This window comes from Pectinophora gossypiella, chromosome 29 (assembly GCF_024362695.1).
Source record: "Pectinophora gossypiella chromosome 29, ilPecGoss1.1, whole genome shotgun sequence".
NCBI classification, from domain to species: Eukaryota; Metazoa; Arthropoda; class Insecta; order Lepidoptera; family Gelechiidae; genus Pectinophora; species Pectinophora gossypiella.
Window position 1 is genome coordinate 3,359,101 of NC_065432.1, and position 16,071 is coordinate 3,375,171.

Below are 16,071 nucleotides of genomic sequence, written 5' to 3' on the forward strand. Positions count from 1 at the left end.
ATAGAAATAAGCCATTTGCATCTTTTTGGTAGAAAATGTAAAATTTGTCTACGACTAAATATTTCTTAGAACTTTAAACATGGCTGTATGATGTGATGCCTTAGTCTTTACATTTACGTAGTAAACGAAACACAAAATGTGACTATGGTCAAATAAGGGTTCTGTGTTCAATAAAAAATCAGTAAAGTTATGTAGTCTCATAAGTAAATTACTCAAATCTCGAAACTATTGTAAAAAATGAAAAAATTTCTTAAATTTGGTTCAATTATTAATTTATTAAAGTCTTAATTCTCATTTTAACGTTCTTATTTTCAAAAAACGCGCCACGCGTTATTATTTTCACCTGGCAACTGCCCTTAGCAGCTGTCACAATTTTCCACTTCTATTTCCGGTCTTTTTACTCCTCCGTGGCATGGCGGATGGTCTTTACCACCGCTAGTAGTGTTTTTTGGAGGATAATATTCGCTAAATTAGCGAAATGGTAAGTAAATGGTTAATGAACGTGCTAAAATCATCAGGAATATATGTCGTGATGTGTTAAAACTGAGTGAAAGTGCAATATTGGTTCGGAGATAATTCGGTGTAGAATCCCACGTGTTTGCCTTTATTTCGTTGAAATAATAACAATCTGGAGATGAATAGTGAGTTATTGTAGTTTTACATGGGTGAGAGAGTGTTTTCTTCGTTATTCATAACTTTTCACGAGTAAGCACGACGCATAAAAGGTTTTTGAAAGGTTAGCATGCATGTCAGCGTTGTTGTCTCGCCCTTGAAAATTGTGTTTATTTCACTAATTTTGGCGTGATACAGTTGAAAAATGCTCCATCCAGTGTCCACGTTCCCGGAATTGTGAAGATTTCCCTTTAGAAATGTGGTTTGTTGTGATAAATGTGTGGGACAATTTGAGGTTATGTATGGAGCATTTGCCGAATTTCCGGTGTCTAACCTATGGCCACTTCATCACACTTTCGAGAAACATGGTTGCAAGTGACGGAATCGATGCTTGTTTTATCGTTGGGAGGTTTGACTACAAATTTCCACCAGAAATTCAACTTGTGAATTAGGGACTCTGTTCACCCTATGTTACTATTTTAACCCTACGAGGAAACTCGTTACATTTTTTATTAGTAATATCATGTCTGATTTCTGCCAGACTTTAATTTGTCTATATTGTAGTGGATTTTTCATCTTGAATACTTATAACATTTTGTTTATTAGAAAAGTGGGTAGGATGTACTGTTTCTAACCCCAAACTCTTCCTGGTTGCGCCTCTATGGTCCTCTAGGTACAACACGGGGGATAGTAAACTGCTCCCTTAGGAAACACGGTTGGTTATTGTACTGGCTGTGTGTCGACATGACGAGCACATTGATATTAATTCATATTTACATTGAATTCATTAATATTATATTAGAAATAAAAGTTACATTTTAAAGTTTTTCGTAACCTAACAACCAAATCTGTGTGCCTTCGGGCAAAGGTCTCCCCCATTCTTCTTTGTTGTGCACTAATCTGGTCCAGGTCTTAGTGTTTCCGGCCATTGAAATTATTGCATCGGCCCACCTTTTAGATTGCCTACTCCTGTTTCTCTTATGGGATCTAGGGTGCCATTGTTTAGAATGAGTAAAAAATCACAAATGATAGTGTTTATTAAAGGCTTCGGTGCCTAAAGCAAGTAGGAGCAGGTTAGTCTTAAAGGCGTATGTTTTATAAAGTATGAAGGTTAACCAGGATTCAGTTTGCACAAGTAAATTTTCCAGATCAAAACAAGAATATTCTAATAACTTTGTCAACAAGAATATTCAGAGTAATTTTTTTTTTTGTTTTGGTTTTCCCCGAAGGGTAAGGCAAAGGGAACTATGCCCATACAGCCATGTCTGACGTATTTTTTTTCTTGATGATTAATGAAATGATGAAAGGTGATGATGATGAAACCTAAGCCCCCACCCTCGGAGTAGACTCCTACTCCGAACCCCAAACGAATTAACTCAAAAGTCCGCATAAACTTTTGAGTTATGAAGCGGCTTCCCGGCACGAAGCGATAATAGGCAGATACACTTTGTTTATTGAATACTCCAATATAATAACACTCGCGAATGTCTTCCGACTAACTTAATGCGATCATTAACCACAAAACACCACTTCGTATTAATTATTTAGATTACTCAATGAAGAAAGCAACTGTCCCGTTCCTGTTTCCCGCCGAAAAGCCATATTCAGAGTAACTACGAAATTTCATTTTCAAAAAATCAAACCATAGAGTAACATAGTTATCATTGTATAGAATAGATCTACAAAAAAGTTACGTTAGAAAGGTTGGTGTTACTACCACATTCAGTTGTCATATTGGATTCTTGTATATTATTCTCCCACAACATTGTATATTTGGTATTTGCCTTTGAAATCATATAAACATTCGTTTTAATGCACTAATTCAATGATTGTGACTTTGCAATAAATAAAGCAGGCCTGCGCTTCAACTGCTGCCGCGCCGCGCCTCTGCTGCTATTAAATTTCATGTGTCACTTCATACAATTTCTTGTGTTACAACTTGCACCATGCAGCACCTACAACTTGCTACTGCTTCATTTGCCGAAGCCTTGAAACCATAATTGGGTCTGTACTAGGTTCAAGATAAATTATGAAATTCTGATTACTAAATAAAGACACATCTAAAACAATACAATATAAATACACTTTATTGCACCAAAATAAAAAGAGATAATTACAAAAAGTCTCTTAATTCTTAGTCTAAAACTGGCGAAAAAGATTTTCTTTTTTCTATTTAACTTATTTATGAATTTTAATCAAGAAAAACGTAATAAGTTCGACATTTTGTCACGTTTTTTTTTTCATACGATTTGTATTTCACTTCATGTTTTGACCTTTAGTAAAAAGTAACTTGGGGGTTAAAAAGGCCACATCGAAGCAATTCATACAACCATGACAACCATGTATCCAAGCAAATAAAATTATTCTATTCTATTCTTCTATTCATCTAAAATAGCAATATTGCTATTTGGCATTTGTTTGCATCGCGCACTTTTATATGCGCAAATGGCCTTTTTAACCACCTGATTTGACCAGTTGGAAACCAGCTTATTATGTAGAAAATGCCAAGACCTAAACACATTATTCTATTTCCAGAGTCTATCAGTAGCCCGACCGCTCGTGTCGGTGTACTCGGAGAAGAGCGAGCTGGTAACGGGGGCTTCGCTGCCGCTGCCATTCGTGTTCAAGGCACCCATCAGGCCGGACCTCGTCAACGATGTCCACGTTTCTATGGCCAAGAATGCTCGCCAGCCCTACTGTGTTAGCAAGGAGGCTGGTATGTTGAGAACTATTTATTTATTTTCAATTTATAAAAAATATAGTGCAGTTTTCACTAACACAGTTGCCTTAACCATTGTAGACGGCTCATCTTTGCTTTGGATGTTCCTCTGACTATCCCATTGGGATAAATAATCACTAAGTGCGCAGGTTCGAATCCAGCACAGGCCTAAACCTATAATTTTCGAAATCGTATTCCAAATCCTTGTTTGGATCATTTATGATCAACACGTGCTCAGCGGTGAAGGTAAACATCGCGCAGTTAGGCGTGAGTACTTCATTCATCTTGCGATGAATGCACTGACAGCCCCTTTGGGATATAGTCGTGAACTTATGTGATTATATAGCATTTGCTGTGTCTATCGGTCGAAGCCCTCGATACAATTGGGTTGCTGTGCCTTAGGAGCAAATAATCTACGCACTAAATGTCCACACTCAGCATGTGCTTGATGCCGCTGAGTGTTACTGCGGATTAGTGCGACAGTGCTGTAGGGACATGGCGTTCCGGACCCTCTATGTAGGGGGGACGGGTGCAAGGTCACTACTACAAATATCATATAGAAATTAAAAGTGAGATCTCAAGGCCTCGAAAAGAAGGCAAGGAAAAAAGGTAAACCTAGCTCAGTTGCTGGTGGGGAGCAGAGAATTGACTTCATTCTAACACAAGGAGAAGAAAGAGGTCGACTGTGGAACGAGCTTACCCAGAAGATGCCTATTCAGAGTTGCCATTATTCTATGATAGTATGCTAGTGTCTAACACCAGGGTTTCCCCGCAGGCCACCAGACCAGTGCAGAGTCCTGGGGCACCGGTCGCGCCGTAGCCCGTATCCCTCGTGTACGAGGTGGTGGTACCCACAGGTATGTGGCTTATATGCTCTTATTTACCTAAATTATTATTTTTTACGATTCTGACGATATAATTGTCATTTTGTCGAATGGTGCTAATATGTGAACCCAAATAAGTCATGTTGTTAGTCAGTCTTAGGTTCAAAATTATCATCACCAGCCTATTAACGTCCCCACTGCTGGGGCACGGGCCTTCCCTATGGATGGATAGGGAGATCGGGCCTTAAACCACCACGCGGGCCCAGTGCGGATTGGTGGTTATTAACGACTACTAATGCAGCCGGGACCAACGGCTTAACGGGTTCAAAATTATGTACCTATTCAATATGGAAAATTGTACAACTACATTGATTCATCAATATCAATCAAGTTTTAAATATAATCGACACCAGCGCCACTACCGGTGGATAATTTTTTATCGTGAAATGATCAATTTTAAGATCTGGCCACCTATCTGGTTGTACGGTATAGAAATTTGGTCAACTGCTAGCAAAAGCAACATTCAACGCATCCAACGTGTACAAAATAACATATTTAAAACAATTTGCAATTCACCCTGGTTCACCAGAATGGATGAATTGCACAGCTACCTAGAAATGCCTACTGTCGCTGAAGAAGCACAGCAGCGTAAAGCAGTACACAAGGAACACTTGGTCCACCATCCTAATCCTTTAGCCAACTCCCTCCTATCCTCTTGGGACATAAAAAGACTGAAACGTGTGAATGTACTTACTCTAGCGACTGATGGCAGATAAAAAAAAAAAAGATCTGGCCACGACAGTTGCACTCCTAACTTGGGTAAAGACGCCAAAGAAGCCCTGTTACCTTACTTGCTTCGTCAGTCTGCGAAGTGGGTCCACTACGGCAGGGCACAATAACGTTTCTTACAGCTCGAACGTTGCCGTCATTCGGCATACGCTTCGACTGACGAGAATACATTTAAATATTATATCACTACATAGTGAATTATTAATATTCTTTTATGTTCCATCCTTCATTTATCGCTTTGAGTTTTACCACGCACTTCACGTGTTGCCAGTTCAGTGCCTAATCGCGCACTGACGTAAAGTACTGTCAACATCGCTAAATTAACAGTAACTTTGCGTCCCACTTTTTAAGCGCTGATGTTCAATCTACGGTAGTAATAAATCTATGTCGCCAAACGATAAATTAATCGTTACGACATAGTGGGAACGCGCACTTAGTCTATGTGTTCATAGAATGTCAGTGCTCATTACTCTTTTTTGTATACATTAATACATAAATAGTGACAAAAATATAGGTATGGTCACGAGCATTAATATGTATACACTTTGGTACCATGTCACATTAACTTTTTTGACAAATTGAACTGTAAGTCTCACTAAATGTCAAATATGTTAGTGCGACAGAGTCCTAAAGAGGGTACATTATATTGCTCATGACTGTACAAAGGTTAATAGGTGCTATTAAGGGTAGAAATTTTATTTTTAGAAGTAGAGGTGTTATATTATGATTTCCCCGTCTAGATCCGGCCAGGGTGCCTTCGGCAACATGTGTCGTGGTGGTCGTATGTTCGCGCCGACCAAGCCGTGGCGCCGCTGGCATCGCCGCGTCAACCTACGCCAGCGCCGCGCCGCCGTCGCTGCTGCAGTCGCCGCCGCCGGCGTCCCGGCCCTCGTGCAGGCTCGCGGTAAATATATCCCTTTTTTAAATTATTTTTACGATTTGTGCCACCATCATAAACCAATGATTGTCGAATTAAGTTTGGAATTTATGATCATAAATGATTATGTATGTGCTCAGCGGTGGCCACCATAAGGTTCATCAAATCCAGCATACGAAATCGTATCAACAGTGGCTGCAAGTTGTCTTTGATTACTTGTGGCTCTGCCCAACCCATTAGGGATTACGGGCGTGAGTTTATGTATGTCAGCGGTGAAGGAAAACATCGTGGGAAATCCCACATTCCCGAGAAATGCATTTTCGGAGGTATGTGACCTAACCTGTATTGGGCTAGTTTTCCCTTCGCGGGTTGTAAGGTCAGACAGGCAGTCGCTTCTGTATAAAACCTTTACCTCATAGTCCTATGAGCCCATTGAGCACATGCTTTTTCCACCCATTTTGATAAAAAACTATTTTCAGTTCAGTTTTCACTAACACAGTTGGCTCGACCATTATAGACGGCGATACGGCTCACCACCTATCACGTTGGTCTAACAGAAAGCTCGGTGAGGTGTGGGTACTTAGTTCATCTAGCGATGGATGTACCCATTTGGGGTATAGTCTGAGCTTATGTGTGCCACATGCAACAATTTTGTTTGATAGAAAACTGGGTAGGATGTACTATTTTTTTTCTAACCCCAAACTCTTCCTGGTTGCGCCTCTATGGTCCTCTAGGTACAATACGGGGGATAGTAAACTGCTCCCTTAGGAAACACGGTTGGTTATTGTACTGGCTGTGTGTCGACATGAGGAGCACATTGATATTATTACGAATTTACGGCTGCATGAGGCCTGTATATCGCGCGCGACGCGACTAATGAAAAAAAATATATATTCACTTATGGCCCTGGCCACTCATTAGGGATTACCGGAGTGGTTTTATACCTGTATGTAATAAAATAAATAAAAGTAAATGATCCTACTCAAGGCACCGTGCCATTGGGGTTTGTCACAAAATCGTTGTTAAATCCATTTCTCAGGATACCAGGCCACAAAATAACTACTAAATCCATTACCACAAACTCACCACAAAACACTAAATCCACTTCCTCGGATATACATAAAACAACTTGCAAAATCCATTTCCCCAGAAACCAGGCAAAAAAGAAATTCAAATCCATTTATCTGGATACCGTGACAAAATTGTATTGCTAAAATCCACTTCTGTCGATACCAGGTCACATAATCGAGAAGGTCCCGGAACTGCCCCTGGTGGTGGCTGACAAGGTCCAGGAAATCAACAAGACCAAGCAGGCTGTGATCTTCCTCCGCCGCATCAAGGCCTGGTCTGACGTACTCAAGGTAATAATTTTGGTTTATGTGCAAAGTTTCATCCAAATCAGTCCAGCCTTATGTGTGGAAATACTACGTAAGTGTACAGACTCCAGACTCCACCCCGCACTGATTCGTTTCAGGCGCCGACTTCACCCCCTCTGAGTCTCACTTTAGTCTAAATTGCCGTGAGCTGTTAAAGAGTAAGGGAGAGCGCGGACTATCTGTCTCGCTTGCTCTTTCGCCATAGAATAAGTAATATACTTCATACGGTCACAAGTACTATATGTGTACACTTTGAAACCATGTCACATTAACTTTTTTGACAAATTAAACAGTAAGTCTCATTAAATGTCAAATTTGATAGTGCAACAGGGTTCTAAAGTGGGTACATGATATTGCTCATGACTGTACAGGATGTTAGTGACATCGTAACGAATACTGAGGGGGATGATTCAGACTTTGATTCTGAGTTGATATCAAGTGGAGAATCCATGAAAAAATTCCTGTCGGAGAATTCATGAAAAAATTTGTTTTTTTTTTTTTTAATTTCACTTCCATTTTTTTATGATTTTGGTTTGATTTTCTTCTTTTTTTTTTGTTAATGATTTTTGATCTTGGTTTTCTTTTTTTCTGTGTATTGATTCCCGTGTGGTTTCTGTCCTGTGTTGAATGTAATGTACCTGTCTGTCTGTGGTGTCTGGAAGTAATGTTTCTTTCTTTCTATACTTTTTCGACGGAAAATTCCACTTGATATCAAATCTGAATCATAGTCTGAATCATCCCTCAAAGTTTTCGTTATGATGTCACTAACACCCTGTATTCTGACTCGGACGGGACTTGACGCCCGCAGCATTTGTGAAGTCGGGACGTATCCTGATCCAACATATGTTTGTGTAGGTATACAAGTCGCAGCGCCTGCGCGCCGGTAAGGGCAAGATGCGCAATCGCCGCCGCATCCAGCGCAAGGGACCGCTCATCGTCTACCACAAGGACCAGGTAACTTATTTATTTGAAGAACAGTCATACACAACTGAAGCCAACTCTATAAACCTTTGGCGGCGAGGTTGTGCTGCCGCCAAAGAATGTTTTCGGGGTACCGAACAGAGCATAGTACCCCGCTAACCACAAGTTGGTAGTGTGACTAGGGATCGACGATCCAACGGTGTCATGTTGGAAGTTGTATATATGCGTCTCGCTGTGTAAACTTCGATAGCGCGTTTCACGACTGCATTATTGAATGTGGCGCCATCTGTTGCATGTGGGCGGAACTAGCTAGCTAACTAGTTGGGTCCGCCACAAACCAATGATTGTCAAATTATTTTTCCAATTCATGTTTGGATCATAAATGATTTGTCACGTGCTCAGCGGTGAATGAAAACATCGTGAGGAAACCCACATTCTCGAAAAACCCATTTTTGTATATGTGACCTAACCTGTATTGGGCTGGTTTTCCCCTCGCGGGTTGAAAAGTCAGACGAGCAGTCGCTTCTGTAAAAAACTGGACCTGTCAAATCTTCAGGTTAAGTTGATGTTGATGATGTTTTCCTTCACCGCTAACCACCGCTTCGTCGTTATTGATTGATATAATGTACTAGGGAGATGATGATGATATTAGCGATATGCAGTATGTGTGATAAGCCTCTGGTTCCCAGGGTCTGACCCGCGCGTTCCGCAACATCCCCGGCGTGGAGCTGCTGAACGTGGACAAGCTAAACCTCCTGAAGCTGGCGCCCGGCGGTCACCTCGGCCGCTTCGTCATCTGGACCCAGTCAGCCTTCGACCGCCTCGGTACGTAACCTTCAAGCACACCTAGTATCGACCTCCGTGGTCCAGTGGCTCACGATACGGAGGTCCCGGCTTCGAATCCCAGTGGGGACATACGACGAAAATTACTTTGTATTAGCGAGCGCGATCAAAGATGACCAACTCAGTACAAAATTATAATAATGTAAAAATCCTTACTTTACACCCCCGTTGCTATGCGCCATACAATCAACAATACCTAGGCAATGGGGGTTGCCAGGTCTGACGCCAACAACTTTGTGATCCCTAGTTTGATCAGCCTGTAATGTTGATCACCTGAATGTCCGAAAGTAAGATGAGCCGTGCTTCGGAAGGCACATTAGGCTCACCACCCAACTTGGTCTAACAGGAAGCTCGGTGAGGCTTGGGTACTTAGTTCATCTTGCGATGGATGTACCTCTGACTCCAATGAGCGACTTTCCAGGCAAGGTTTCCATACAAAATATAGCTGGCGCTGTACATCATCTTCTTAATATTCAAAAAAGTATGGGGTGACTGAACTCTGCACATATACATACATACACCTATCAATTTACATACCAATATAATAATCTATTCTATTTGCTTATATATTTTTATTTATACTATCAATTATGATTTAACCCCTTGGCATACTACAGATTTTCATTTAGTACTTTGTTAACCTTACCTTTGTTTTTTGTTTTGTTGTTATATATTTTTTTCCGTTTAAACAATTCACGGCACGGTTTTTTGTTGGCACGTTCAATTCATTTATTACTAATTATAAGCGTAATATGGGTACTGGCAGAATATCAGTGTTGGTGAGAGTGGGCATTCGTACCACACTCTTAGCAACAATATGCTGAGTCAGTCCCATTTCCCTGGGCAGTGTTAGCTACTAGTCACAAATTGTTAAACTTAATTTATGTAAATGCTTTTGTAACCTTCACGGTTTTGGGAATAAAGTTATTCTATTCTATTCTACATAGTTGCCTTCGTTTAACCTTCTCTTTTCATGGATGACAGACATATGCATCTTCTTTGTTTTTGGGTATAAATGACGACCCTTGTTATTACACTCAGATACAACACATCTTCCACCCATTATTATTAATATAGGTAGCAACATAATTCTATACCGTATCCGATCTGAGTTTATGTTATTTATATCCCCAATAAGCCTTACCCGTTCTGTGTTATACGGTCCGGGTTACGAAATGTGTGGGGTAAATCAATACAGTCCCAAAGGAAACATCAGCGCGGACCACGCGTCTGCTGGTGTGTCGACATGAGGAGTACAGTTGATTTTATTCAAATTCAATTCAAATTCAAGGGTGTTAGTGACCAACCCGCAGTGGAGCAGCGTGGTGGAGTATGCTCCATTCCCCCTCCGGTTGATTGAGGGGAGGCCTGTGCCCAGCAGTGGGACGTATATAGGCTGTTTATGTTATGTTAGTGACACCGTAATGGATACTGAGGGTGATGATTCAGACTGGGGATGTTAGGGTGCTACGTAACCGAATCCGAAATAAATGTTTCGGATATCGGATAGGGGCGGAGTCTAATTGAGACAGGTTATGACAAGTTGTTTCGATCGGCTGGCCGCTGCCAGTGCCGACTCACAAGCCGCGCGCATTCTTTTTTTCTTTTATCGTCGTAACATAATATAACTTGTCATTATAACTATTGTCGTTATAAATAAAACCACTTTATCACCTCTTTGTATTTTACTTTCGAAATGTTTACTTTTGAAATTATATAAAAATATAATCCGTAACCGAATTTATCCGAAACTAACGGATAATCCGAAATAATTTTATTATCCGTATCCGTAACCGTATCTGGTATAATAATCATTCTTAAATCCGTATCCGAAATTTGATATTATGGATATCAAATCATATCTCTGATTCAGACCATGATTCTGAGTTCTGTTAAAGAAAACGATGTGTTGCTGGTGCAGTTTCTTGTCATTTCTTCTCCTCAGCCATAACACCTTGCGATATGACGTAAATTCAAAAATGTTACATTGACCTTCAACAAGTTTATCCATGATAATTACGTTGATGAGCGCTGCAGATAGCGCCATACTTGTTGCCAAGTTTTGGGCCGATACTGTTTAGTTTGGCATCGACACGATAAGAAGAATGATTCTGATTTCTAGAGTTTTTACAATAGGAACATTCCCACGGATCATTTGACCATTTGTTAATTCAGACTAGAGCTATCAAGCTAAAACACCTGTATGAGCCACAGTTTATAGCCCATATATCGTAAAGTTGGTTAAGTTGAAGTTCGTTGTCGAGTGCACATAAAGTTAAAGTTGAGAAAGTAAACAAACGTATTGTCACTATGAAGTTTTATTGCACACTAATTATAGCTATTAGCCCCCCCTAACATGACCTCAACAGACGTGGCCGCTTACTATGGGTCTCGTGAGGAGGCTCGGTGTTGCTCAGCGGGCAATGGAGAGAGCTATGCTCGGTATTTCCCTGCTCGATCGAATCAGAAATGAGGAGATCCGCAGGAAAACTAAAGTCACCGACATAGCTCGGAGAATTGCAAAGCTGAAGTGGCAGTGGGCAGGACACATAGCGAGGAGGACCGATGGCCGATGGGGCGGAAAGGTTCTGGAATGGCGACCACGTGTCGGACGAAGCTCAGTGGGTAGGCCCGCTACAAGGTGGACCGACGATCTGGTGAAGGTCGCGGGAAGCCGCTGGTTGCAGGCAGCGCAGGACCGATCGTCGTGGAGATCCTTGGGGGAGGCCTATGCCCAGCAGTGGGCGTCGTACGGCTGATGATGATGATGATGAATTATAGCTAATTTACAATATCGCGCGGCGCCTAAATATAGGTCGCCGCCTCAGCATAAAGTTATGTTCGGACGTGTCCCGTACAACACCACCCTGTGATGCTCCTATCTCGCAACCATTTTAACCATAACCTCTTCCACAGATGCCCTGTTCGGCTCTTGGAAGACCCCGTCCAAGGAGAAGAAGAACTTCAACCTTCCGCAGCCCAAGATGGCCAACACTGACCTCAGCCGCTTGCTGAAGGCTGATGAGATCCGCAAGGTGCTCCGCGCGCCCAAGTGAGTACTGCACTAAATGTTCCACTGCTGGGCAGATATGATACGCGATATGAGTCATACGGCAGTCTTTTTTGACGTAACTATTTGTAGATTTGCCGTATATAGCATTCACCAAATCGAATAGATCCGAAAAGTGGTCAGCGCACCCAAGTGAGTACTACAGACATCTATAGTGTGGGTTGCGAGTTGTATCAACCTCATCAACCCTGGTGTCAGGGTTATTGAGTCGCCAAAGGCGCCTGACATAATTCATGTAACAACTTAATTACATAAGTAGTGACCGCGACCAACGGGTTAACGTGCCTTCCGAAGCACGCTGTTCACGTTCACGATCCGGAGGTCCCGGGTCATTTTTTGGAACCTGGTTTGGTTAGGACTTTGCGATCAGCCGAAAGTGAGATGATCTGTGCTTCGGAAGGCACGTTAAGCCGTTGGTCGCGGTTACTACTTACTGGTTAAGTGAGTAGTAGTTAGATGAGCCATGTCTTGGGCCTTTGGCAGCCCAATAGTAACCCTGACACCAGGGTTGATGAGGTTGGTCATCTGATAATGATAATTCTATTATCCTTCATCCGCTCTACGTGTCCAAATCAACCTAACATTCCCTTTCTCAATCACACACATGACACACGATAGAAGACCTAATAAAAATCAACACACTATGATGATACGCTATATCAGAGCATTGGGTTATGACAACCAGTGATTACTCACGTTGACACATTCTGACAACCCCGTATAAATATCTACCGATCCTTTCAGACTCTACCAAGATCTAACCATCTCTCTCTTCCGCAGCAAGCGCGTGGTGCGTGCGACAAGGAAGCTGAACCCGCTGACCAACACGAAGGCAATGCTGAGGCTGAACCCGTATTCAGCCGTGTTGAGGAGGAAGGCGGTCCTTGACCAGGACAGGAGGAACAACCAGAAAGCGCTGGCGCTTGCCGAGAAGCGTGGTGTAAGTGCTTTTCTTTTTTAATTTATATTATGGTAAAATTGCCCCCTGGAACGCGGGTACTGATGCCGAACTATCAATTGTTACGTCCATCATCATCATCAGCCGTACGACGCCCACTGCTGGGCTTAGGCAGCTGACATTTCAAGGTTAGCTCAGCTGACGTCACCCCGCCCTGGGTTGCCATTTCGTAAAAAATTACCCACAACCAATTATTTTTTATATATTTTAGTATGTTTTGGGGCTCAGCTGAAAATAAGCGTTGTGGCACTCCCTCAATGTCGGAGTGTGACAACATCTTGCTGAGCTGACGCCCCTTTTTAGGGATAAGGTTTAATTCATTATTTTGTTCACTATTCTATTCTGTGTACTATCTACTTATTTCAAAAATGAATGATTTTCTTTCTTTCAATGTTTTTACATTTACTTTGCAAGGATATTTTGAACTTTTAGTAAAAGATTTACTTACGGTTTTAATGACTTATATATGTGACAAGTAGTTAAATACATTAGTCAGCAATTCACTTAATTTTCAATAATAAAATTTACGTTCTTGGAATGTTGTACATACCAATTGCACCATACCAATGGCGGCTTGTCATAGGATTGACCATACCATGGTCTTATACCATGGTTACGTCTATCGATTTTTGGTCTTGAAATAATATACATCACTAATTTAAAAGCCAGGCTCTTGTCGGTGTAGCATTCTCCATGCTACTGTGATCCACCCTAGACCATATACAGGGTGTTAGTAACATCGTAACGAAAACTTTGAGGGATGATTAAGACCATGATTCTGAGATGATATCAAGTGAAATTTTTCGTCGCAAAAGTATGGAACAGAAAATAATTTAAAAGAAAACAAAAATTTTCATGAATTTTCCGACTAAAAATTCCACTTGATATCAACTCAGAATCATGGTCTGAATCATCCCGCTCAGTATTCGTTACGGTGTCACTAACACCCAAACCTACTTGTATGGCTACAGTATGTACTTGTGCGGGGTGTAAGTGACATCGTAACGAATACTGAGGGCGATGATTCAGCTGATTATTCTGAGTTAATATCAAGTGGAATTTGTCATCGCAAAAGTATAGAATTGAAAATAATTTTAAAAAACTAAAAAAAAAAACATGGATTTTGCGACGGAAAATTTCACTTGATTTTAACTCAGAATCATGGTCCGAATCATCCCTCTGAGTATTCGTTACGATGTCACTAACACCCTGTATATCGTCACTTATCATCAGATGAGATTGTGGTCAAACGTGAACCTATATTATGTAATGCCGTATTTCTTTCAGCCTGCGGATCAGTTACAGGGGACCCAATTTATAGTTTATTTTTAAGTAGAATTGGAAGCAGCGCCATCTCGGATTGATCAATGTAAGGTCCGGGACCATCGACTCGCTATCGTTGGGCTCCGTACTGCATTAAAAAAAAAGCATTTGTATGTGATATTATGATGATATTCTCTTTCAGAGCATTGGGTTATGAATACCATGATTACTCACACGTTGACACATTCTGAAGTCACTCGATGTTTGTTCTAGTTAACTTTTGTTTTTCACATTTCTAATTGCAACAATATTTGACAGATCAAACTGCCGGCGACTGACGCTGCAGTCAAGGCAGAGAAGCTCCGTGAAAAGAGGCGTAAGGCTATCAAGGTGGGTACAAATAAAATAATCAATCAATGGCCCAGATTCCTGCAGACACATACTAATTTTAAGTTATACCCGTCATTTTCTTATCCGCCGAAAACGAAAGGGACGGATGATTGACAAGTGTTAATTTTAAAACGAATGCGTTAATGAATAACCCGAGAGAAACAAATTGGTACGTCGCTGGTGTGCAACCCGTTTGACGTATGCTGTCAACTTAATTCTGTCGGTTTATTGGCCGATGTAAAATTTGAAACCCGGCTTTAGATTTCTGCCTAAAATTGACGTGTGTTCCAATTTTATGTCTGTCGATTACCCGTCCCTTTCTTTTGCAGCGGATAAGATAATGACAGGAATAACTTAAAATAAAATTAGATGGTATGTACAGGAATTAGCACCACTGTCAGTGCGCAGGTTCGAAACCAGCACGGACCTAAACCTATGATTTTCGAAATCGTCTTTCGAATTCATGACCATCACGTGCTCAGCGGTGAATGGAAACATCGCGCGGAGAGGTGTGGGTACTTCATTCATCTTGCGATGAATGCACCTCTGACTACCCCATTGGGATATAGTCTTGAGCTTATGTTATTATATAGCATTCGCTGTGTCTATCGGTCGAAGCCCTCGATATAATTAGGTTGCTGTGCCTTAGGAGCAAATAGTCTATGCACTAAATGTCCACACTCAGCATGTGCTTGATGCCGCTGAGTGTTACTGCGGATTAGTGCGACAGTGCTGTAGGGACATGGCGTTCCGGACCCTCTATGTAGGGGGGACGGGTGCAAGGTCACTACTACAAATATTGTAAGATATTTAGAACGAAACAGCTTCACAATTGTTAGGATATTGCAGGCTGTTCACCTGATTGGCCGAAAGTAAGATGATCCGTGCTTAGGAAGGCACGTAAAGCCGTTGGTCCCGGTTACTACTTAGTGATGTAAGTGTGTAGCTGTTACATGAGCCATGTCAGGGGCCTTTGGCAGACCAATAGTAACCCTGACACCCTACACGATAAGAAGAATATAAACATCATTCCGTTCGGAGCCTGCAGTGTCTATGTAAAATTGTGATGGTGAATATAACTAATGTAATTATTTGTTTTTCAGGTTGCCCTGAGCAAAAAGCCGAAGAAGCCTGCACCGAAGAAGACGGCTCCACCGCCGCCCAAGAAGAAGGCCGCAGAGAAAGCCAAGCCGGCGGCCAAGAAGTAAATAATAAACTTTATAAGTTGACCACGAGAGTTTTATTTGCGATTTATAAAGAAAGAAGTATGTTCCTCCAATTCTGAACGACTGTTCAAAGAACCAAAGTATTTAGAACGCTTGTTGTTGACTTCTAAAGTAAAAAAGAACTTTTAGAACAAAAAGATGACCGCTGCTAGCGGTGTTCTGGGCTGCTAACTGACGAAAGGAGAAAGATTCGCACTAAGGTT

At 41.4% G+C, this 16,071-nt stretch overlaps 2 protein-coding genes across 3 annotated transcripts in view; one reads left to right on the forward strand and one right to left on the reverse strand.

Annotated features, from left to right (window-relative positions):
* Positions 1-16,071, reverse strand: part of LOC126379364 (zinc finger X-chromosomal protein-like) — a 142,325-nt gene that overhangs the window by 54,750 nt on the left and 71,504 nt on the right. The window lies entirely within an intron of this gene.
* On the forward strand, positions 351-15,872 carry LOC126379515 (60S ribosomal protein L4). Its single transcript, XM_050028301.1, has 11 exons — positions 351-481; positions 3,148-3,328; positions 4,107-4,188; positions 5,685-5,848; positions 7,058-7,182; positions 8,053-8,151; positions 8,808-8,943; positions 11,878-12,013; positions 12,812-12,971; positions 14,571-14,642; positions 15,746-15,872. Exons 1-11 carry the CDS (start codon positions 479-481, stop codon positions 15,848-15,850), a joined length of 1,263 nt encoding a protein of 420 aa, XP_049884258.1. The 5' UTR covers positions 351-478; the 3' UTR covers positions 15,851-15,872.